At 33.9% G+C, this 27219-nt stretch overlaps 1 protein-coding gene across 1 annotated transcript in view; it reads left to right on the forward strand.

Annotated features, from left to right (window-relative positions):
• The window catches only part of LOC149796788 (uncharacterized), a 218141-nt gene that overhangs the window by 38795 nt on the left and 152127 nt on the right, over nt 1–27219 (forward strand). The window contains exon 15 of the mRNA XM_089960648.1: nt 16905–16956. Within this exon, the coding sequence (XP_089816774.1) occupies nt 16905–16956 (52 nt within the window). The remainder of the gene's footprint in view (nt 1–16904; nt 16957–27219) is intronic.

Genomic DNA, 27219 nt, shown 5'->3' on the forward strand with positions numbered 1-27219 from the left:
TGCACGATTCCGTGTTGTGATTGTACACGTAAATACTTTGAACTTTACTTTTAAGACAATTGATATTAAATAAAAACGACATAGTATAGATTTAGTTAAATGACAATAATTCGTTCGTAAAGTTTTCATTCGAGCATTTCACAGTCACAAGTTTTAGAGGTTATAATTAAAAGAGAACAGTGAAATGGGTCTGAATAGGTCGCTAGATAATGCTACGTATTTGCTTGATAAAGGTGTGTGTTATCGACATGGTACTGTGTATTAATTTTGTGAAACTAAATGTTTTAGAGATACCTAATATCTGATATTTAGTCCTCATCTTTATTTCTATCGCGCTCTTCTTGTCGTTTGTTTCTTTAACAGGTTTCCTTTGAGCTATTGGGACTCCCTGATCTTTTACTCCGGAATCTAGCCGCGCACGAAATGCCAGTTAAAAATCTACAATTAGACCAGGAGCACGTCTTTGATATCCCTTTTGCAGGAAGTCGTGTTATAATGATTTAGCCAGATAGTGCCGATAGTTGGGCCTATGTAAAGATATCGATTATTACTGATTCTTTCTCTATTTCGCAGGCCAAAATTATTTATTTGAATAAAGGTTAAAGGTCATTCGTGGAGTAGTAGCTTTTACAATATTTACTTTACTCATCGAAGGTCTCGAGTCCAAAGGAATCTTGTTTGTATGTTTACTTAATAGGTAGATGTCTTAACATGATATTAACTTTTCCTTCGCATAGATGCCAGGAATATCTTAGTTTTATATTTATATCTTACGTAATTTTATATGTTGAGAATTTCAATAAAATCAGTTCATTCGTCGGCATCCCGAAATACCCTCGCATCGCCATATTTCCCTGATGTAGCCTTATCTTATTTGTCAAAGTGACAACTCTCCCAAGGGAGCCCAGAACTATTTCTTCTCTCTTTCTCTCTCTCACCATGGGCAAAGACCTTTCTTAGCTGATGAATAGTCCATTTCATAAACCCTGGTAGAAATCCATTTTTTAATTACTCATCTACAACACATCTTTCTCTAGTTCACAGGCCTGTATTATTTATTTGAATAAAGGTCCAAGGTCATTCGTGGAGTAGTAGCTTTTACAATATTTACTGTACTCATCGAACGTCTCGAGTTGAAAAGAATCTTGTTTGTATGTTTACTTAATTGGTAGATGTCTTGACATGATATTAACTTTTCCTTTGCATAGATGCCAGGCTGGTGTGTAATATATGTATCTCATTTTCGGTTATAAATATTTGAAAATGTAACCTTATTAAATATCTTTGGGTTAAAATATGGCGAATCGAAAAAATACGTTCTCCATATAAATGTGGTCGAAATAACACGAATATCTGTAATTTCATACCAATGAATCTGAAAATGAGAAATTCTTTCAGGATGGAACTGTTTACATTCATTTCTATCCATCCAAAATTAGGGTAAGTTGACGACAAGTCGAAGGAAAAACTATATATGTTATACACTGGTAAAATAATATGATGAAATTCATCATAAATTCACATGTTTTTCTGTGGTGAAATATGCCAGTAATTAGGCGATGGGTTTTTAACTTGTCATATTAAGTGCCATATGAGATCTCCATTTCCCACTACACTATGGTCTTGATTACTCTCTCAACAAGAAACCTAACATTCGGTACCATTCATTGGATTGTTTATACAGGCGCGAAATCGTATCTTGCCCGCGATCTGAAACCCTCCAATAAACCAAAACTTTGAGCGCAATAATGTTGCTCTGTGCTCTTTAAATTTTCAAGGTTTAACGATGTAAAAGGTCTTTTTTAATATGGACAACGTATATTTTCAGAATGTTCAGGGATAGTAAAGAGGCTTCTGTCTTAATTTATAAAGGTTTTGCAACACTACATTATGTGGAAATATTAAAGTCTATATTGTTATATGCATTTATCCACCTTATCCATTAAATTCAAGATACAAAATGTTAATGACTCCAGTGCTGACAACTACTGTAAATACTCTAACTATGAAGTAATTTAATCCGTTAATTTCGTTGTTTAAAGTAGTAGCATAGTTGAAAAAGCATTACACTACATGTTTGCTTTTAATAGCAAACAATTAAACTCTTCATATCGAACAGCGGATACAAAGAAGAAAAAAAAAACAGTACAATAAAATTCGTCCTGCAAATTATAATCACAGAAACATATGATCAAACATTCAACAGCAGAAAGACTGCTTATCAATTCAAAAACGAAGTACTGTTTAATTCTTAATATGTTGGCTCAAGAGAATCAAAACTATATAGGTATGGCTATATAATATATAGTTTACGTCTTGGAAAGAACGCAAACATCTTCTGGAGAGCAGTATTTAACCGCGTATAACGCGAGTAGCCGTCGTAGTCATGCTGCTAGCTTGAAGAAAAAGAAAACGAATCTCCAGTACCCATCTCAGTTATTACAAAGTGCGAGGGCAATACTTTCATATTCGCTGCTATGCAATATAACGTGCCTTATCCAAGAGCATAAACATTTCTTTTTTCCAAACACTCTGATAAACTTAAAAGAATTCCGATTGAAACAGCATCTTTTTTGTCGATGACTTAAGCGACATAAAAACGGTTACACAGTAATAATCCTGATGGTAACCTCAACCTGACAGATGTTACAGAAGATTTATTTTTCATGAGGTAATAATGTTATTTCATGATGTTACGTAGATAACACGTGTTACGTAGATAAAAGTATGGTAGAAGTATATTAATAAAAATAACAGTTTTCGTTCGATAAATATAAAATATCGTTATCCCAATGCGATAAATTTAATGTATCGTCATCTCAATGCGGACTTGTACATTAAATGGCATGTTTTCATCTTTTTCCAAGTGCAGTTTTTCACGTTGATGACGTCACATTAGGCGCGATATCTTTATTGAAGTTAAGGTACTTTAACCTCCATTTTTGCTTACAACATTTTAAAGGAAAATACAAATTTCATTGTGATTCTTCTTCTTCTTCTTATTCGTATTCTTCTTCTTATTATTATTATTATCATTTACGGTTTAGCTGACGTATTTGTTCCAACTGCCTATTTTGAAATACATTTCGAAATGTCCAGAACGCCACAAAACGCCCCATTGGCATCGTTTTACAACTTTTTTCTCTAGGAGTTTCAGAACATTCTCATTCAGTATTCTAATATAAGCAATAGTTTTGACAATAACTGAATGTGAGAAAAATTAGCGCCATCCAACGCAGAAGAATGAAAGGGATGTGTCAGTATATCGCATGATGGACAATCGTGTAGATTCTACATTCATCACTACGATCCTATTATGAAATAAGTTTGCATTGCACCAGCCTGTGGAAAACTCTAATCTTGTCGGGCATATGAATATATTTACATCATAATTGCCTGTACGCAGTTCCTAATTTTTGTAAAATTGATAAAGACAGTCCAACAATGAAGTAATATTTTATTTCAAGAAACAAAAACAGCTCGAGCTGTCTTATGCAACAAAAGCGACCCAATACATAGGGAGATGGCCTGAATGGGGATAGTATTAACGGTGCCGGTAATAAATAAATACGATGATGGCGCTAGAGGAAAGAAAATAATAAAGATTAAAATTTAAAGTTAATCATGATTAGCTTATGGAAAAGACGGAAAATGGAAAGAGACGAATAGCACCTAAATCACCTCGAAAGGCGTCCTACACCAACATGCTAGATAATCACATTTTGTGATTTTTTTGCTACTGAATAATGCAGTTTGATCTTATTACGTGCTTAGGAGCGTCATCGGAAGGTTGAAATGTGGGCTTAGTAAAGGTTATCGAGGATAAGTGAATAATTTTAGGAGAGCTCTCATATTATTTCTGCTATTCGTATGTTGCATCGGAAGTGTCGATACAAAGTGTCAATGATTCAGATATCGTCCGATAAATGAGGTCAGGGACATATTTCATTAAATGAAGAAAAGAAACTTGCAATGTATGTATTGAAAAGAATAGTGTAGACAAACAATTGTATACAGTCTTGTGTAAAACACGAAGATAGCGTTAAAGACTTAAATGTTAATGCTAATAATTCACTCGCGACTACTTTGACGTTTTTGTGACGGAAAAAACACTTTAACCTAAGAACGAAGCAAATGGTTTTTCACATATAATCTTAGTCTATAAAGGCTGCCATTTTTTAATTTCTTTTTTATCGCTTGTAATAACTCATGTTTTTAAATAGATCTGAACATATGTGTTTCGCACTTGAGTTGTATGTCTGTATTAGCACACAGTTAGACCCCCTTCCAGGAAACGCAATGTGTTAAAACGGCATTGTATGTATAAAATCCTGAACGTGTTAGTCAGCTAGCTACATACCTGTCTATTTTTTGAGCACTTAGGCCTAATTCCCTTGACACGATGATTTTTTAAAGTAACACCAAGTCGAATTTCTTAGACCTTTCAATTTCTGAATCTACTTAATGAACAACACACACAGTCATAGCTGTACAATTATAAATGTCTTGAGTTTGAGTTGGAGATTAACATTTTATTTCGACCAATAACAAATGATCAATTTTTGAACGTATGGCATTTGGAACTCAGGTTTATACTCATGCTCGGAGTTTAATGATCTCCAATCCTCAGAGTGACGAAATCGTCTGATCACGAAAATCGAACTCAAACTCTTAAGTATAAGACTTGAAACCATGTACAAAGTCACTCAATCTCGCTACCATTTTTGGCATGTCTATTCAGAAAAGGTCATCTAGATACATACGAATTATTCATAATTCTTACCGATTGAAGATATATAAGATTAAAATTGTGGAAATTTGAGTATGAGTTCACATCAATGCAATGACAATTTCGTGATAACTGGACTAGGTCTAATGTCGTTGCCACTGATATGTACACAACATATAAAATTGCCTTCATTGTAACTTTATTGTTTTATAAACGTGTTTCAGAGTAAACTATACGTATTTAACAGTCGCTGTATCTAATGATTTGTGGCTTTGAAATTTCCTGTTTGGCAATTTTTAATTGTTTGAAAGCTATGACTCCGAGTGTGTATACAAATTGAAGATTTTTGTCAATACAGGGCGTAGCCTAGAGAGACGGTTTAACACCTATAATTCCCAATAATAACCTGCCCTGCGATAAAAACGATAAATTAAATCATATTCACAAAAAAGAATATAAAGTTTGATAGGAACAACAATAAATAGATGAAGCTGAACAAATGTGAAATATGTTACTGTTTAAAAGAACGGTTGGTACTACTACTACTACAACTTCTACTACTACTACTACTACTACTAATAATAATAATAATCGAAAAGATAATCTGAGAGAAAAACTTGACAATTCTGCAACAGAAGACGCAATTATTTTTGGCAATATACAGATGATTCTGGTATCATGTTATTAGAGAACCATGTAGTTTATATAAACATACAATTATTTTCCAATACTGGAAAATCTTGTTGAAATATCGAAATTTTGATAGATATATTTCTTGATTATGATAACTAGATTGTTTTCAGATAGAATTATATCGTCTACTAAAGGAACATTTTACTTGAATTTATGATGAGAACGGTGACTATTGGAGAAGTTGATGATTTTTTGTTTGTTTTTGTAAAACTAAATATCTCTTCTCTTTCATCTGATAAGTACATAAACATATATTTTCTGAAGTATTAACATAATATAAACATAATCAGTTATAACTCGTCAAGTTAGTGTCGAAAGAAAGAGAATCTCAAAATTTTAATTTCAAACTTATAAAAAGAAATTAACAATACCCATGGGCAAAGATTCGTCTGTGATTTTAGAAATATGATGCATTATCAATTTTATAACACTAGCAAAGTCTTTTAGGATTACTGAATGTGTTATGTATATCTGATTTAATTGTATCTGATCTAATATATATTTATTTCAATTTAATTGTTTGCTTGTCAGTTTTAATTTTTCTTTCATTACATGCTTTTGTAATGTAAATTTATTCACTAGAGATAACACTTTTTCCAGAAAATAGTTTGACCTTGACTGTTGTTTTAGTAAACACCAAGTGTTGGCCTAGAGCCTAACCTTGATTCAAAATCAGTTCTACCACGTAAATAAGTTCTATTTTTATTTTAAAATTTTTGGTTGTTGTTGAGGTCATGATGGAACTACTGATTTAAGATGTAAACAATTTTTAAAATTTTTATTTCTTAGATTAAAATGATTGGTTTTCGTGAGGGCCACACTGGGTGTACGTGATCTTTAACAAGTAAATAATTTCGACGAGGCTCTGGAACATGATCAAGTGGCCCCCTTTTGCGTCTTAGAATACGTTTTAGAATAGGATATAACCTTTTTTTTGAGAGATATTCTCAGTAGTTGGGCTTTTCCTTTACAGTGGAAGGTGTATGTTGTGCTGTTTGGAGTTATTTCAAATTACGTAGATTCAAAAGGATTAAATTTTGTTCTGGAAAATACGCGTTCGCATGTGAAATTCTTGAACAAAGAGAGATACTATAAAAATTTATTCAGATTTCCAAAACCGGAGTGATTTTTTCTTATTTCTAAAAGGAACTCTAGACTTCAACACTACATGTTACATCATACGTCACCGTCTTCCATCCTGGATTCTTCGCCAGGACTCAAACTTGAAATCAGTAGACCATTTTGTTATTAGGACTTCTAAAATTTTATTCGTGGATTATTCTTGGATTAGTTTTGGATTTGATTCCTAATAATGTAAGTTCATATTTATTTTTCATTTTTACGAATTTTTCCAGGGAAATAAATTTTTATGTTTTTCAAAGCTTGTTGTTTTCACCTTTTCTTGTTTTACTGTTTATTCGAGCATAAACACGTAATAAATGCAACAAATGTGCCCGTGTTGGCTGTGCAAATGAATCACGGTGGATTTTCCTGCTTGATGCTCTTTGCATGTCACTGTGGCCGAGCTGTACTCAATAATACGGTCTTACAGCTGAACCTCAGGTACTCATTCGTGAATTGCTCTTTGCCGACGATGCAGCCGTGACATCACACACGGAAGATGGACTTCAGCAGCTGGTATGCCGCCTCTCTCATGCATGTAAGGAATTTGGACTGACCATCAGTTTGAAGAAAACGAATGTCATGGCACAGGACACAGACTCCCCTCCCTCTGTCACCATCGATGGGTACAATTTGGAAGTTGTCGAGAACTTCACATACCTCGGATCTAACATCTCCAGCTCACTCTCCATTGATTCTGAGGTGAGCGGCAGGATTGCCAAGGCAGCAGCAGTGATGACCAGACTTAACCAGATGGTTTGGAACAACCCCAACCTCACAGAGAAGACCAAACTGCGTGTCTACCAAGCGTGCGTGCTCAGCTCACTTCTCTACAGCAGCGAAACATGGACCACCTGTGCAAGGCACGAGAGAAAACTCAACAGCTTCCACTTGAGATGTCTGCGTCGCATTCTGCACATCCAGTGGCAGGACAAAGTACCCAACACAGAGGTTCTAGAACGCGCCAATATGAACAGCATGTTCTCCATTCTCAGCGAGAGGCGCCTTCGCTGGCTTGGCCATGTCAAGAGAATGGACCCAGGTCGCATTCCCAAGGACCTGTTATATGGGGAGTTAGCAGAAGGTGCACGACCAACTGGACGACCACATCTGCGCTACAAAGATGTTTGCAACAAGGATATGAAGATGGCAAACATCAATGTCAACGACTGGGAGAGCTGTGCAAGCAACTGTTCCAGCTGGCGTCTAGCTGTTAGGCATGGATTTCAAAACGCAGAGGAAAAGAGAAGAATAAAACAAGCTGAAAAGAGAGCTAGAAAGAAGGATAAGCGAAAGCGTACTTTGGAGCAACGCCATCGTCTCCCGTAGACGGACGGATGCCAAGATGCCAAGACAGCTGAACCTAGGAGTGTGTATGCAGTCAAATTATCATTTGTACTGACATAAAAATTGTAGTTTGTAGTGGAATTGAATCTACACAAAAAAAATATAAAATTATTAAAGAAGCTAAATAAGAAAATACAGAAACCGTTTTATATAGAAAGTATACACTTTTGCTTTCTTTACGCTAAATTATTGTACTGGATTTGTGCACAAAATAATATTAAATGAATAAATCTTTTGAAATTAATGATGTCATTAGTTGTGAAACACACACGCAAACTTAATATATTGTACATATTAGGGTGGGTATAAATCTTGTTCCTGGTACAAACGTGCAAAGAAAACATCATTACCTGCACAATATTTCCCCGTCCATATATTTCACATTGTCACCTCTTCCTCTACCATATTATCAACAAGTTTCTTTTCTGAATCCATGCGGAGACAAATGTAATTTTCAAAATCACTCCCGATATAATAATAATAATAATAATAATAATAATAATAATAATAATAATATAGTTGTAGAAGTAGTAGTACTAGTAGTAGTAAATTAGTCTAAAGGACATTCCTAATGGTTTGAAAACAAACTTATGCGTATAGTAGGCAGTGGTCAGGCCCGGCCCTAGGGCAAGGCGAACGAGGCAGTCGCCTTAGGCCCCGATCATTCAGGCAATGCAATTTTGATGCTTGGGGCCCCTTGCTAGTAGCTTGTTGCCTTGGGCCCCACATCATTCAGTATTCTAATATAATTAATAACTTTGACAATAACTTAATGTTAGACAAATTAGAGACATACAAGATAGTAGAGTGAAAGGGATGTGTCATATGTCGCATGATTGTGATATCTTGCTATTGGACAATCAAGTAGATTCTGTATTCATCACTGTCATCCTATTATGAAATAATTTTGCATTGCACCAACGTCTGAAAAATAGTCAAATCCTGTCGGGCACGTCAGGCTATTTATATCGTACTTGCCCGTACACCATTCTGATATTTTCAGAAACCTTTTTTTTTTAAAAGTGGATAAAGACAGTCCAACAAGGAACTAATCTTTTCACTTGAGGAAACAAACACAAATACATCTCTAGCTGCCTTATGCAACAAAAACTACCCAATAAATACTGAGCTGACGTGGAGAAATACAGATATCGACAATGAAGTCTTTAATTAAAAAAATACGATGATGGCGCTGCATGAAGTAAATAATAAAGACAAAAATTGAAAGTAAATTCGGATTTGCTTGTGGAAAAGGTGGAGAAAAGAAAGAGATGGATGGCACGTAAAGTCATCGAAAACACTTCCCACATTAATATGCTATATATTCATATCTTGTGATTTGATTGTTACTTAATAACGTATTTTGTTTTTACGTCGTTCATTGGATAGTCACCGGAAGGTTGAAAAGGGGGCCTTGTAAAAGTTATCGAGGGTAAGTGAATACTTTCAGGAGAGCTATCATGTCCTTTCTTCCGTTCATATTTCTGATCGGAAGTGTGACACCGAGTTTGAATGTTTCCGATATCGCCCGATGAATGGAAACAGAGAGTTATGTAATCATAAGAAGAAAACAAACTTGCAATTTGTTTCATGAAGTCAATATGACAGAGCAACAATGGAATGCAGTCTTATATAGAAAATGAAGATGGCGTAAAACACTACATGTTTAAAATGTTGATGATAATAAATTAAGCTTGACTACATCTAATTGGGCACTTACTTGAACTTTACGAACGTAGCAAAGGCTTCTTACACATATAATTTCAGTCTAGAAAGGTTGCCATATTTTGAATTTCTTCTTTCTTTCAATAACTCGTTTTTTAAACGACAGAAGGTTTTCGTACTTAGATTGTAGGTACGTGTGTAGTGGCAAACAATAAGGCAGCCTTTAAGTAAACAAATGTAGACAAATTATCATTTATACTGTCATGAAAACTGCTGTTTGTAGTCGAATTTAATGTCCCCACAAAACTATAAAATCATCAAAGAAGTTAAATATGAACATACACAAACTATTCCATATTGAAATTAGAAATCTTTACACCACAATTATTTTACTGGATTTTGCACAAAATAATGTTATATTATTGTATTAAATAAATAAATCTTTCGGCACTAATAATATCATCAGTAGAAAAACATATACATAAACTTTATATATTGTACATATTAGGGTGGGTATAAATCGTGATCCGGATAAAAAAAAATAATACTAGATTGAGTTTACAAAGGAAACTTCATTATAAAATTACATTCTTCTTCTACATTTACAATATTTCTCAGTCCATTTATGTTTGATATTGTCCCCTCTTCCTATACCATATTATCTACATGTTTCTGTTCTGAATCCATTTGAAGACTAGTAATTATCAAAATTACGCCTGATAAAATAATAATAATAATAATAATAATGATAATAATAATAATAATAATAATAATAATAATAATAATATCAATAATAATAATGATGATGATGATAATGACACAAGTGATAATGACAATAGAAATAGTAGAGGTAGTATATTAGTCCAGATGACATTCCCTTGAGTGAGAATTGTGCATATAATAGGTACTGAGAGTATAGGTTAATGAAGAATCTATGGGCCTCGAAACAAAATGAATTGAAACATCTTTGACTATCAATTAATTTGTAAAATTATGTCACTGATGCCTATAATGCATTCTTAATGATATCCTCAGTTAGTAGAATGCCTTAACTGATGGCATGCGCATAAATACAATGAGTCATAAATTGAAAATGACTTAAAACTTTTAACAGCACTTAATTAAAACGTTATCAGTCAGTAGATTCCTGTATAGAACTAGTGTATATTTAAAACCGACATAAAAGCTGACGAACCAACCCATGCCACTACTCTCTCTCTCTCTCTCTCGTTCTTTCTTTCTTTATTTTTCGTACTGGCTGCTCGTTGGTCCCTAAAAGCGGATAGCCGAGGACGTCCATTTTACATTAAAAAATATCGTTAGTCCCTAAAAGCGGATAGCCGAGGACGTCCATTTTACATTAAAAAATATAGTTATTGTAATTTTGTGTTGAAATGCTTTACAAGGCCCAAATCATTCTGCACTTACTGTGGTACCTTACCATCATGTTGCCTCATTGAGTATATACATTATTTAAGTTGCTTTTGTATGAAGAAAGAACCCAAATGAAGCGCTTTTGTCTTTAAACCTTTATTTTAAACAACACTTTAAATAAATATTCGCATCAGTTAAATATTGTAGATAAAAAAAATTTTGTTTATTTATTTTTAAACTTTGGCTGTTTGGTAGCAGTAAATATTTGAAAAATCAGCTGAAGTTGGGTCGACTGACGTCTAACAGGAAAAATGTTTACTGTTTTAAAATGTATTGTCTATTTTACAAGCCTTTGGATTTGTTTACCCAAAATGACACTTTGCCAGGTAGTTGACCACAGATATTTGAACTGTTATTTGGCTTGGACACATGCTAGAGAATACACTCTAACAGCCTTTGATGTTACCGATGATGTAAATTATTTCAAGAGAATTACTTGAAAATTTCTTAAAACGAGGTGGTACAGGGACGGACATTTTGTCAAATATAAATGTGAAATGATTTATAATTACTCAATGCGCCAACAACAAACTCCCTTTATCATTCTGATCCTTTCACCTCTTAAGTCAGCAAAATAGACCCCAACTGAATGACTCCGAAATGCTTCCGTATCAGATCTCATGTGGATACATACCTTGTCCATGGCAAAAAGTTCCAAAGGAAAGGTAGTATGAATTGGACAGACGCATCATGAAAACTAATAGTCAGAACCGCCGTAAACATACAAAATGCGTGTAGTTCTCATAGGAAATGAATACTGTAATGCGTCATTGTTATTGAGAACATGTTTGTATTGAAAAGGATATAAATTACGTGTCAACCCAAGGTATAAGAGGAGGCTGTTGGACAGTCAGCCACCACAAAACTGCTGGAAGCTGAGAAGTCACAGAGTCCGATCAAAGAAGTAGTAGACAACATGCAAGCTGTCCTCATTGTAACACTCGTAGGTCTTGTTGCCATTGCATGTGAGAACTCTCTTTCTGTATCTCTCTCTCTCTCTCATATATATATATATATATATATATATATATATATATATATATATATATATATATATATATATATATATATATATATATATATGTATGAAGGGACAAAATGGTGTGTAATTACTTTATTTTAAACTTTACATAATATATAATATGCTTCATACCATCATTTACAAGAAAAGGACTAAGTTTTAACGGTTCAAAAAGCCTCATAAAGTTTATTAGAATTATGCCGGAAAAGGCGCACGTGGAGAAGCCTGGATTGTGTTCAATGAAAAACAAAGTAATGTGTTCATTTTCCAGATTTAGAGTCCTGACTCATGTTCTGAAATTTAGGTTTTCTTATCCTTGTCGTTTACTTATATTAGTCGTGTTCAAGATGTGTTTTATTTAATCTTCTATATTGTAAGAAGAACAATACCTGAAGACGATAAATGAGTAAAATTTATCTTGGATTTTAGACACACAATTATATAATAAATTAGGCGGCAGAGATATTGAAATGTTTGTGCTGATAAACATTCTTCATTTCGAATAATTATGGCAGACGACAAAATATGCCATTAAACATTTACACAGCTAATCTATCACCAATTAATAAAACAATTAACGTAAGAATGAAGAAATAGAGAAATTATCTCCAAAAAAAATCCATGAAAATATATAATTAATTTGTTATGATTAATAAATAAGCGATATTTCATTTTCAGTCGATTCCAAAATACTAATTGATGCAATATATTTTATATAAACAGTCACTTCAGACAACATATGAACTCACATTATATATAACCATTCATGGTATTCAGTGCATTTAGTCAAAGAGCAAAATGTTTCCTATAAGAATTCAACCACAGTTACATTGTACGGGGAATGCTAAAATATGCCATTACTGCAAGGAAAAGTCGATCATATTTTTGACAAATAAACACAAATGTAGGTAGAATGTTTATAATAATTCAGAATAAATCTAATGAAATCTGCAAGATAAATGTATGTTTTGAATTGTTGTGTAATAACATGATGAAATAGGTCATTGCATATATACTGCCCTGCATAAAAACCGTTGTAATTACGAGCAAAATTAAATGAAAGGCACAGTTGGTTGTTCTTGCTAGTAAAGATTGAAGAAGGGATACAAAAAAACACGTTGATTATAATTTATTCTTTTATATTGCCAAACATTATTTTTTCCCATTAATTTAATTTGATATCATTTCTTTCATTTCTTGTTTCTTGATATCATATCAAAGTGGATCGGGTTTGAATTATCATCTGGACCCATCTTCTAAATCTTAACGCATGCTTAAGAAATGTTAGAGCTATTTGAATGTATGTTACAAGCTCCAGCGAAAGTGATAATCGTATTGTTGAGACCAACCCAGTTAATTGGTCGATCTATTATACCGAAACCTATTCTATACGTTAAAGTATGCTATTGGGAAATGTACACGAATTCACCTTTCACTAAACGAAGAGACTTCATAAATATAGGGAGCACTGCAAAGTCATAAACGGAATTTAAATTTGTTGCAGTAGTATCCATGTTTAAATGTGAGCTAATCTAACCATGAAAGAATAGACTGTCCATTCCAGTGAAAAGATTTTTAATGATTTTGAAATAATTAATATCAACACACACATAAATAACAAATAATACACAGTTTTTAATGATTATTGAAACAAACACTTTTATTGACATAAATTCCATTCTCGTAAGAAGCAAATTGAAATTTTAAATTTTTAATATATACATATACGAAACATGTCGATAAGAAGAATTAATATAGTAGCCTTGTGAAGGTAGAGAAACAATCAGAAATAATGGCAGCTCGATTCAACAAGTGATCGGCATCACCTGTAAATATTTCTTTTAACCCTATGTGTCGTAATGCTTTTCCCCACATATGGTCTGATTCTGAAAAGTGGTCTTTGCGATAAGGCAATTGCATTCTTTTATATTTCTAGCAACAACTACCTGATTTGATATAGAAGGATTCTCGTCTGTACAAATTTATCGTTTTCATATTTATTGTACAATTTTAAAATTCTTTATGCCAGTACACTTATGATAAATATTGGTCCATTTCTATTGAGCGCATTCGGAATGGCTGTCGTTGAATTTTCTTTTTATTTGGTAGCGGATCAGCATAAAGTTTATAGTACAAATTTGTATGCGATTAATTCAAGGATGCATTGATTTAAATTTAGTCAAATTCTATAAAGCGTTTGTCGAGAATAAGAAGTTTAATTATTTTACTTCAATGTTATCTTTGGATACGTGGAATATCCAGACGAATAGAGCTTTCCTTCACCGCAACCAGTTAGGAGCAGACTCGTCTCCCAAGCGATCATTCTCAAATTTACCGTCCATAAATTTTATTTTATTATTTTCTTATTATATTTTGCTGCTTTATACAGCCGAGATGGTTAGGAAAGACAGCATTACTGTGGCAGATTTTGACATCCTTTTTCACACAAAATAATTTTTCAGTGGAGTTGAATTGGCATATGAAGGAGAGTGCAAGGCGACAAGTTCTATTGAGCATGCTTGCATGTGTACCATGGACTACAACCCCGTTTGTGGCACGGATGGTCACACCTATGGAAACGAGTGTGCTCTCAAGTGCAAGTAAGATAAACACCATATTTGGAAGATCTTACGAAACGTATCGATTCTCTCTTTTGATGGTTTTCCATATTAAATGCACAAACTTAGATCTCACATAGAACATACGATCCGAAATTAGCGTTAATTTCAAAACTTATGCCTTAAAGTAGCTTCTTGTCCAGTTAATTTCTTACTGTAACAACAAAACGGATAAACATTAACCCGTGTTGGTGCAAAACGAACATACTACCAATGAAGGTGATTAAAAGAAAGTAATTAATAATTCTAATGATATAAAATGAAGACCATGTTTCCTAAAATATTAGGGGTGTCAGATTTGAACCAAAATATACACCCGAGACAACACGTGCACAAAAAGGCATTTGGAGTCATTAACATTTTGTGTCTTCAATTTAAATTATGTGTTTATATTTTATTGTTGAACTTTAATTTCAGAAGTGTTGCATTGGCCCACATCGGACAGTGCAAGGTAAAGAGAGCCGCTGAGAATGTCTGCATCTGCCCTTTCAACTACGAACCAATGTGCGGCAAGGATGGCAAAACCTATGGAAAGACGTGTGCCATGAAATGCAGGTACGGGCTGAGTCAAAAAGATTCATTCTCTTGTACTTACCAACAAGTGCTGGAGCGAAATTCCAACCTTGCTGTAGTAGACGTTTGCTTATTTAATTACATCTTCACTGGCGAGGTAACGTGTCTGAAAATGACCAGACTTGATGTAATTCTTAAAGTGTCGCCTCTTATTGAGATATTACATTTATTTGCGTCTTATATTTTGAATTACTTGGTACACGTAGTTTGAATTCTGTCATATATATTTAATTTTTTTAAGTCTTTGACATCTGTCAGTTTATGTATGTATGTGTGTATGTATGTATGTATGTATGTATGTATGTATGTATGTATGTATTTCACGGTACCTAAGCACCAAGTGTCAAGTCGCTGTCTTTTTTCTACAAAGCCAAACATTTTCTGCAGCGTCAAAAGTTACTTTCTTCGGATCAATTGAAGTTGCAGTTTTACATTTATAGAAAAAAGCCTTACACTTTTTGTTTATTCAAGACAAACATTTTACAACAGATAGAACATTATTTTGAAGAATTGCTGAGATGTTAATGAAGCCAGTTTAATCTCAAACTTCGCTTCAACTTTTTTTTGCTTATTGATGATATAATGTAAACACATCACTATTTACTGAACCTAAAGTCTGTACAGCGAGTCCTTTATTGCTTACATGTCCCATATTACCACTAAAGAATGAAAATACAGGACAAGCATTCAAACTTTTTTATGTATCTAAAATCTTTGAATTTCAATTGGCACACTGCAGTGCCTATTCCACTCTGTCAATATCACGAACAGAACAAAACTTGGGCCTAATGATCACCCATCAGTTTCCATATAGCCTTTTGCGCCTCTTTGAAAGGTTTAATCCAATGTTGCATCCAGGAATATATTAATTAAGCAAACAAGAAAAGTACAAATAATTAACAATGGTACACAATAGGATTATATTTCAACGGTGACAAAATTATGGCTTCCAATCATTTGACATTTATCCATGCCGGATAGAAATACGTTTCTTTGCCTGAATTTCAGTGGAGCAGAACTTTCATACGAGGGAGTATGCCATGAAATTGCCCCCACCGTCAAGGAAACCGAGGATGCTCCCTGCATCTGCACCTTGATCTACCAGCCTGTCTGTGGGCAAGACGGACAGACGTACGGAAATATGTGCAGCATGGAATGCGAGTAAGTATCTGCAGTCATGTCCTTTATTAACAAAATCGGTAATTATGAGTTGCCTGTACAAATATGTTCACAGTATGCAGGATTGTGTAAACAAAAGCAGGAGACCAAAGCCATCTCGATAGTCTAACCTAACCGATAAACCTCATTTCAAGCAATTGCTCAAGCAGTTTCGGTATGTCATTTAGGAGCTTTATAACATTTGTAATATTGGCGGGCATATTTCATAGCAAATCAATATATTTCCTGCATACTTGAAATTAGTGAGACGTGTTTAGCAGGTAATATTATTAAGCGTTGACAAGGCAGATGCAATACTGAAGGACATCACGCGGTATACGAAACCTCACAGAACAAACGAACTACGTTGTTCAAAACAGTTACCGTAATATGTTTAGAGAAGAAGGTAAAGGTCTGCAGCTTTATAAAACAAATTGTCACATGACATATATTTATGTTTTCATGTTTAATATGCATATTTTAACCATAAGACAGTCAATACGATTGCAAAATCATTAAATAACAAACAGTGAATTTTTTTCAGCCACGTGAAACTGGCTCACTTGGGTGAGTGTGCAACAGCTACCGCTAAGCCTGTCCATTGAAAAACAAGAGCTCTGGCAGAGATGATTTCTCTTTTTCATAGGAAAGTGTGAATTGAGGACGGAAATTGAATATATATATACATACATACATACATATATATATATATATATATATATATATATATATATATATATATATATATATATATATATATATATATATATATATATATATATATATATATATATATATATATATATATATATATATATATATATATATATATATATATATATATATATATATATATATATATATATATATATATATATATATATATGGGGCCCCGAGTGGCCGAGTGGTCTAAAGCGCTATCCGTTACGGATCACTGCCATCTCACCTCTGTCTGCGTGGGTTCGAGTCTAGGATTCAGCCAATGTGGGTATGTGAGAAAGCTTGCCAGTAGCTTCTCGTGGGTCGGTGGTTCTTCCCGGGGTTTTCCCGGGTTCTTCCTCCACCATTAATACTGGCCGCCATGCATAGCCTATCGTGTGCTGAAATATGGCGTTAAACCCAACAACAACAACAACAACATATATATATATATATATATATATATATATATATATATATATTGAATAGTTGATTCATTGTTCTATGTATTATATGTGACATATTATTGCTTTAAGTTTTCTATCTATATTATTGAATGATAATTCGATTATTTATATGATTCAATATGAATAAATTGTGATTGCAAGTGCACGATTCTGTGTTGATTGTACACGTAAATACTCTGAGCTTTACTTTAAGACAAAATATATTAAATAAAAATGACATAGTATAAATTCAGATAAATGACAATAATGAGGTCGTAAAGTTTTCATTCGAGCATTTCACAGTCAAAAGTTTTAGAGGTTATACTTAAACGAGAACAGTGAAATGGGTCTGAATAGGTCGCTAGATAATGCTACGTATTTGCTTGATAAAGGTGTGAGTTATCGACATGGTGCTGTGTATTATTTTTATTACAAAATTTTTTTTTTTTGATTTACCTAAAATCTGATAATGAGTCCTCATAATTATTTTTATCGCGCTCTTCTTGCTGTTTGTTATTTTAAAGGTTTCCTTTCATCTATTGGGACGCCCTGGCCTTTTACTCTGATGTAGTCATCGAAAACCATTATCTAACTGCTCCACAGCTTTTTGGGTTTAATGTACTAGTAATGCCCTGCCACCTGAAGTTGAAATCAACGATTTTCTTGTATAAACGTATATATAAAGTGTGAATTGAGAACTGAAATTTAGTAGCACTTTTTTTCACATACTATTGATGATATGCAGTTCAGTGTGCAGCATTAAAGTAGCTCATACATCACACATCACTAAGAGAGCTGCAGCCGCATATTTAGTAGAACATGTCACGTCAACCAGGTGTGAATGGTTTGATACCATACCCTTGACTTCCTTTCCTTGGCACTAAACTGCAAATGTTTTTGTGAAAAATTAAACAACAATAAGCAAAATAGCAACAACACAGAGAATTACATTTGCTGTTGCGTATTTAGCGTCGTATCAAAGCGGGTTTTTGCTTTGTTTCTTTATTTTATCCAGACTCAATCGCTAAAGATATGGACTGATTGGCTCCAATGGACGAAAGTTTAGAAGCGTACAAAAGAATGAAATACACAATGGCGAAGTCGTTAGTTAGGTCATATTAATAGGAGTTCTTGAATTTCAAGCAGGAATATTTCCAGAAACATTAGCATCTTAGCATCATCGTGGATTGGGTTTGGTTAACAAGTATGCGAAGGATCTGTGGCACGTTATCCCTAATAGGGCCACGGAGGCGAATTTCACCATAGCTTCTGCTTCTGATTTTGTTTTGCCTTCCCAGGACATAACAGTTTAATCATCCTAGTATAAGGAAAACTTCCTTTAGGCGTCTAGCAAAAGTACCCGTTGTTTTGTGGTCAAGACGGCAGGAGTCCCTTCGACTCCGCGCCGTTTCCTTCCATCCAGACAAGATATATTTCGCGGTCACTGATTAAATTCCTAGACGATTTATTTCAAATAAGAGCAAGTACTAAGATATAGTTTTGGTCTATATATTTAGATAAATGTATATTAAAGTAATTTTGTTCTAACTTTCCAAAAGAGGTATACAATTTTGAAAAGGCAAATACATCAGGAAATTCAGTTCTTCAGGATCTCAGATCCAAAATCTTTCAAAGCATGAAACTGTAGCTTAAAATCGAATATAATCTAAAATATCTACATTTTGTAGAAGGTTTATTCCAGTTCGCCTCTTTCCCACTTCGACTATGTTCCCATTGATAAACAGGCAGAATAGTGAGCGATTCACCTTTTCATTAGTATATCAGTTTTTGAAAACAAGGAAGTCTTTATTATAGCAAAAGCTTAAATTGGATGTTAAATTAATTCTCATTTACATTGACATTATTTATGCAAATTTAATGAGAAATAAAGAAATTGCCACCTTTTATAAGCGTAATGTCAGTAAGGAAAGAATAAGGACTGCTCAGAAAAGACAGGCCTTTCGCCTAGTGCCTCTTTGTCAAATACCATTTAATCTACAGTTACGTTTCGCCTATTCGCATAGTGGATATTCAACTTATTGTGTACCACAATCACAATATTTATAATTCTCCAGTCTTGTGAAAAGCAACCAGTAGCGACTGCGGTATCTCTTATGTGACAGTCAAATACTGTAGTGATAATGGGGGAAAAAGCATTACAAAAAGAAAAGCTCTGGTCATTGGGGCTAAAGGAATATCTAGGACATGGAAAGTTTGTTCTGAATGGCTATGTTAAATCATTTAGACACATTGTAACAGATGTATGGTGTGTGCAATTTGTATTTATGTCTCGTTTGAAAATCTGTTATATTTGAGTGATTATTTTCCAGTAGCACACTCGCGTTGCAACAACGTCGGAAGCTGCTCGCATTGGTCGGCGTTGGGTATATGACATTGGGCAAAGTCAGGCCATTGTTTAATTGCAACATTGAAAAGCACTGTTTTGGCCACAATCGTTCAGCGTTGTAATTTTGACTTTGGAAAAATACAAGATCAGTCAATGTTGTTCTATGGCTGTGATTCCGACGATGGGATATATACGTTGTCACAAAGCTGGATCATGTTTTTCTAAGTTTAATATTCGTTACCTACCAAAACAAGTCTCTAAATGTATACATAACCATGAAATATTTAATTGATGCTAATTATACATTAGTTATTTAATTAATGTTAGATATACATTATTCGTTCAGATCAGTTTTGTTTTCTCCTTTGATTATGAATTGCGCTAAGGACTCACGCTACCCCCTTCCCCCATACACTAAATATGTTGAACCAGTACGCAAAGAAGAGTACCTGTCTGAAAGGTTCGGTACATGATCTTTTGTTTAAATTTTACTTTGTATTCAATATACTATTTTTCATTATTGGGATGTTTTCTACTGCACTGAAGGTTTTTCTCTTTACCTGTGTTTCAAAATTATCTTCAATCGCTGCAAAATATGTTTTTTTTTCAAGCATGGCATGGGAGGAATGGTTATGTTTGACCGTCTATAAATAATAGGTTTCTAATTAGATCTAAATGTGATATTCCTTCTTACTTATTTATTGTTTCGTCTGAAGATCTCAATCAGCCGTCATTCTGCTCGTTAAGCTTCGCTAGACAAAATCTGGCCTAATCGATAACAGTGTGTCTCCAACATTACCCCAGCTTGTTTAAATGACAAGCTCACTGGACCTCTGTTAGATCACCTTGTCGAGCTAACGTTGGACTGACCAGTCATTATACAGTTTTGACATTGGGCTGATGTCGTTCGACACCGTACACCGTTGGGAAAAGTTGTACCGAAAGAGAACTAATATGCAAAATAAAGTTGGGTCAACGTCATTTCGCCACGTTGGACCAACGTTGGAGACGACGTTGGTGCAACGGTAGCGAACTTGGGTGTGACCGCAGCTCTGATTGTCCCGAAAAGATCATAATTTCAATTTGCATGCCATGTGCGAAAACCCAGTTTTGGTTGAGCTGTACCGGAAGTTGCTATGTATGTAATCGGCATGCGCATTAGTGTTTTCACATATAGGCAATGGATTTCTTCCTAGACATTGTCGCCAAACAGCTGCAAATATTGTTTCCATTTTACTAAAAAAGAATTGATCATCTCAGATATAATCCAATGGATCTTCTGTACCTTACGTGCATAGCACAAATATGCGCAAAGAAAGCAAAATTATAAACGATTTTCTCCTCTCGACTTGAACAATCTTTCGTCGAGCGAGGACAATGTTCATGAAAATTTTTGGTTGTCCACATCTTTTTGAAGAAACACGTCTGACGTGATAATCAGAGGAAGAGCAAATGTTACACATAAATACCATTAAAGGGAATTTTTATCCCGGCCCTAGCCATGACTGTTTTAATTGTGCCAAGATGTTAAGTATTGTACTTCTTCATAAACCATGTCTTCTTGCACTTGTAAATTGTGTTTAATATAAACAAATAGTTTCCTATCGTTAGATTTAAACAGGCAAATATTCTTTACATTCCAAGTATATCACACATATGTGGAAAATCCAGTATTTCTCCTCTTTCTCGGAAAATGTCTTTAGTTTTCCTGGAAAGTACGCATGGAAGCTTGTGGCCACTGATTCATCTCTGTTAAGAAGTCCTTCCTCAAATTGAAAACAACGAATACAGTTGCGTGAACACGAAAGTTATAGACGAAAATGAATATAATTTAGTTTCATTAACTAGAGCTAAAAAAATACTCAGTTTTTTATAGTAGTTTTTTAAACATGTGATAAAGTTTGAATGATATCTTGAGTAATATGAGTGATTGAATTTTTTACATAAAAAGATATCGATTTCACTGCTGATAGTGTGGTCTATATTCAGATATCAATTATTACTGATGCATATGCATCTATTAGGACAGAATATTTTTGTTAAAGTAATAAGGTTGAAATTTTCTATAAATTGTATTAAAAGTAATATTTTTATTAAACTATATTGAAAGTAATTTTCTATTAAAATAGATTGAGATCAAATCCATTTATATCGGTATTACAATTATATACTATTTAATAAAGATTGCACCTTATGAGTAAAAGGCAAACCCTCTGTACATTTCCTTTCTCGCATAAGTCAGCAACAAAACTACACTCGGTATGTTATGAGATAGACGAACTAGATAAATTTCAAAGACTCCTTCTAGAAGGGTAAATGAGCTCATCTGGCAAAATTGTCTACCTCATGACGTACACAGACCCACACGATAGTCTGTAAGAAACGATGGAGCCTCACTCTGAGATTCTGACGTAACACAAGAACTAGACGTGTGTCCATATTTGGCCATGTCCAAAGAAACTTATATAATAAGCAGGAGAACTGTTTGACAATCAGTTCATTCGTCGGAATCTCAAAGAGGCTTGTGTCGTTACAGGTAAGATTATCGTCCATGCACAATTTGTTATATAGTACAGGGAGTTGCAGTGTTAAGATGTTACTCTAACATCAGTACGTTGCAACATTGGATTATTTTAATATTTCTTTACTATTCTTTAATATAATGAATGGGAAAGTGAAATTTGAAGAACTTATATTTAATTGTAATTATATTATGGATTATTGTAAAAAAAAACGTTCATTACCAAATTCATACTCAGTAATAGTTAAGTTAGAAAAAAAATACTCTTTAAATAAAACAGTTTAATATGCTGACATTTTAGATTAACTTCAGTAAAATATATTTCAATTGCGGTATTAGTCTGAAATATTGAATTTTAGATTCTTTTGCTATTGTGAATTTATTCGATATTTAATTATTTATATTATACTCTCTAAGGCAGAAATTATGCAAATTTATGATGTTGGTAAGTGAAGGAATATCGTAGTTTTATATGTATATCTTATATCTGTAATTTAAGTTTATGTAGAGTGATACAGGAACGTAATTTTATATGTTGAGAATTTCAATAAAATCAGTTCATTCGTCGGCATCCCGAAGTACCCATGCATTGCCATATTTCCCAGATGTAGCCTTATCTTCGTCCAAGGTCATTCGTCGAGCTATAGCTTTTACAATATTTACTGCACTCATCGAACGTCTCGAGTTGAAAGGAATCTTGTTTGTATGTTTACTTAATTGGTAGATGTCTTAACATGATATTAACTTTACCTTGGCTGGAGTATAATATACGTACCTCATTTTAGGTTATAAATATTCAAAAGTGTGACCTATTTAAAAAAAAAAAACGTTGGGTCATAATAAGGTGAATCCAAAAACATACGCCCTCCATAAAAATTTAGTCGAAATAAGAAGAGTAACTGTAATTCCTAACAATGAATCTGAAAAAGAGAAATTCTTTCAGGATGGAACTGTTTACATTCGTTTCTATCCCTCGAAAATTACGGTGATTTGACGACCAGTCCAAGGATAAACTTTATATTGGTAAAATTCTATGATGAAATTCGTCATAAATTCACATGTTTTCCTGTGGTCGAATATGTAATTAGGCGATAGATTTTTAACTTTTCATATTAAGTGCCATATGAGATCTCTATTTCCCACTAAACTGTGATCTCGATAACTCTATTAGCAATAAATATAACATTCGGGACCATTCATTGGATTGTTTATACAGGCACGAAACCGTATTTTGTCCGGGATCTGAAATACTCCAATAAAACAGGACCTTGCTCCATGCTCTTTACATTTTCAAGGTTTAACGATATAAAAGGGCGTTTTTAATATGGACAACGTATATTTTCAGAATACCCTGGCATAGTATAGAGCCTTCTGCCTTGCTTTAGATAGGTTTTGTAACCCTACATTATGTGGAAATATTAAAGTCTATATTGTTATGTGCATTTATCTGGTTTATCCATTAAATTGAATACACAAAATCATAATGACTCCAGTGCTGACAACTACTGTAAATACGGCTAACTATGAAGTAATTTTATCTGATGTTTTCGTTCCTGTTTTAAAGTAGTGGCATATTTGAAAAGGCATTGCACTACAGGTTTGCTTTTAATAGCAACAAACTAAAATTTTCATATTGAACAGCGGATACAAAGAATAAAAAACAGACAAATAAAATTCCTTCTGTAAACTATAATCATAGAAACAAGTGTTCAAACATCCAACAGCAGAAAGACTGCTTATCAATTCAAAAACGACGTACAATTGAATTCTTAATATGTTGGCTCAAGAGAATAAAAACTATATAGGTATGTCTATATAATATGTAGTTCACGTTTTGGAAAGGACGCAAACATATTCTGGAGTGCATTATTTAACCGCGTATAACACGCGCTGAAATGCGAGTTGCCGTCGTAGTCATCCTGCTAGCTTGACGAAAAAGAAAACGTATCTCTAGTACCCATCTCAGTTATTGCAAAGTGCAAGGTCAATTTTTTCATCTTCGCTGGTGTTATGACATGGTTTTATATGAAATAGCGAAGTGCAACTTTGTATCATAACAAGGGTGTGACAAATAATCGTGAAGATACGACTACATCTTTGGGGAATGAGGTGCGGAACCGCTGTAAGGAAAAGACAGAGCTGTTCTGACTGGAGCAACGAATTCTTTATATATATATATATATATATATATATATATATATATATATATATATATATATATATATATATATAATGCTAAATTCTAAAGATACATATATAAAGCCTTTATATTTTAAATTTAAGAAATACGTATAAACTTAAACTTTCCCATCGTGCTTACCATTTTCATTGTATATATTGATTGGTAACTTTTAGAATGTACTATTGATAGTCAAATCTCAATTAACTTTATGATATCCAACGAGCATAAAATTCAATAGTTGCGAATAACGCAACGATCATTTTGAAGAAACACATTGGTTTCGTTTTACGACTTTTTTCTCTGGGTCATGGTATGATCCTCTTTTACAGAGATGTCAGTGAAAAAGCGGATTCTAGTGAGACAGGCTACTCCAAGCGGAAATTATACTTCCTCAACCCGTCTTGAAAAATAACTCTAGAGCACAAGTCCCCTCCCCTCTACTCATCCACCACTGAGCACAGGAATTGATACCTTTTAAGTCCAGCCATCCAGAGAAAGACGTCATCCGTCTCCTGTCAAGGAAGACATTACGCCTGTTCGAAGTTCCCACCTCGCCTGGAGAAAAAAAGACTTCAGGCCTTTTTCTTCAGATAAAACAATTTTGCTCTGGAACCTTCCCATCGCGAGGTGAGTTGGCTGTTATTGTATTCGAGTATTAACACGATTCGGGTCATATTTCAGTTGAGAACGTTTCTAAAAATCAGTCATGGCCGACATGCTTTGACATTTGAAGGCCTGAGATTCTTAAAACAAATGTTGACCTTGCTTTTTAAATATTTTATAAATTGTTTACCAATTTTTACCTGTACATGTGGGGGCCCTGAGTGGACGAGTGATCTAAATCGCTTGCCGTTACGGATCATTGCCATCTCACCTCTGTCTGATTGGGTTCGAGTCTAGGGTTAGGCCAATGTGGGTATGTGAGAAGCTTGCAAGTACCTTCTCGTAGGTCATGGTTCTTTCTGGGATTTTTCAAGGTTCTTCCTCCACCATTGATAATGGCTGCGATGTATATCCTACATTGTGCTGAAAAATTGCGTTAAAACCTACAACAACCTGTACATGTCTGGAACTAAACTTTAATTTGGCATTTTTAACAGTTTCATGTTAACTGGGCCAGGTCTAAAATATTTTCCACTAAAGTGTACACTCAGAATAAAAATTGCCTTGATTGTAAGTATTTTTAAAACAAAAAGAAAATTAAAAAGCAAACTAAACACAATGATCAGTCAAGTGTTTCATAATGTATTCTCACCTTGAAATTTCCTGCTCATCAATTGTTTTATTTATTAAAAGATATCATCGTATGATTTTTTTAATGTGCACTCAAGTTGCGGAGTTGTTTCAATACAAGACCAGGCCTCGAGTGACGCATTAACTCCTACAATGCACCGTTTTCACCGCCGATAAAATAGAAATGAAAAGAAAACATGCTAACTAACAAGAATATGCAGTTTGATTTAGTAGAAATATTAATGCTGCAATTTAACAACTGTGAAAAAATTAAGCATTTGAAAGTACGGCATGTAATACTACTACTACTACTAATAATAATAGTAATAATGGTAACAATTAATAATTTATTAAATCTGTGTGGCTTTTTCTCTGATGAACAGAGACGGGCATGATGACAATTTAAAGTTAATCATAATTTGCTAATGGAAAAGACGGAAAAAAGAGAAAGACGAATAGCACCTAAATCAACTCGAAATGCGTCCTACACCAATATGCTAGATAATCACATTTTGTGATTTTATTGCTACTGAATAATGCAGTTTGATTTTATGACGTGCTTAGGAGCGTCATCGGAAGGTTGAAAATTGGGCCTAGTAAAGGTTATCGAGGATAAGTGAATAATTTTAGGAGAGCTCTCATATTATTTCCTCTATTCATATGTTGCATCGGAAGTGTCGATACAAAGTGTCAATGATTCAGATATCGTCCGATAAATGAGGTCAGGGACTTATTTCATTAAATGAAGAAAAGAAACTTGCAATGTATGTATTGAAAAGAATATCGTAGGCAAACAAATATATGCAGTCTTGTGTAAAACACAAAAGATAACGTTAAAGACTTCGTGTTTAAAATGTCGATGATAATAATTCACGCGCGACTACTTTAACGTTTTTGTGACTGAAAAAGCACGTGAACCTAATAACGTAGCAAAGGGTTTTTCACATATACTCTTAGTCTATAAAGGCTGCCATTTTTTAATTTCTTCTTTATCGCTTGTAATTACTCATTTGTTTTAAAAATACATCTGAACATATTTGTTACACATTTCGGTTGTATGTGTTTATTAGCAGACAGTTAGACCCCCTGCCAGCAAAATTTATGCGTTAAAACTGCATTTTGTGTATAAAGACTTGTACGAGTTAGTCAACTAGCTACATACCTGTCGAGTTCTTGAACACTGAGGCCTAAGTCCCTTGACACGATCAATTTTGAAAGTAACACCAAGTCGAATTTCATAGACCTTTCAATTTCTAATACTACTTAATGAACAACACTTACAGTCATAGCCTTACACACATAAAGATCTTGAGTTTGAGTTGGGGATTAAAATTTTATTTCGACCAATAATAATTGACGGTACTTTTTACAGATCATTTTTTTTAAGGTATGGGATTTGAAACTTAGGTTTATACTCATGCTCGGAATTTA

The sequence above is a fragment of the Sinohyriopsis cumingii genome, chromosome 6 (assembly GCF_028554795.1).
Source record: "Sinohyriopsis cumingii isolate HCF-2022 chromosome 6, ASM2855479v2, whole genome shotgun sequence".
Taxonomy (NCBI): Eukaryota; Metazoa; Mollusca; class Bivalvia; order Unionida; family Unionidae; genus Sinohyriopsis; species Sinohyriopsis cumingii.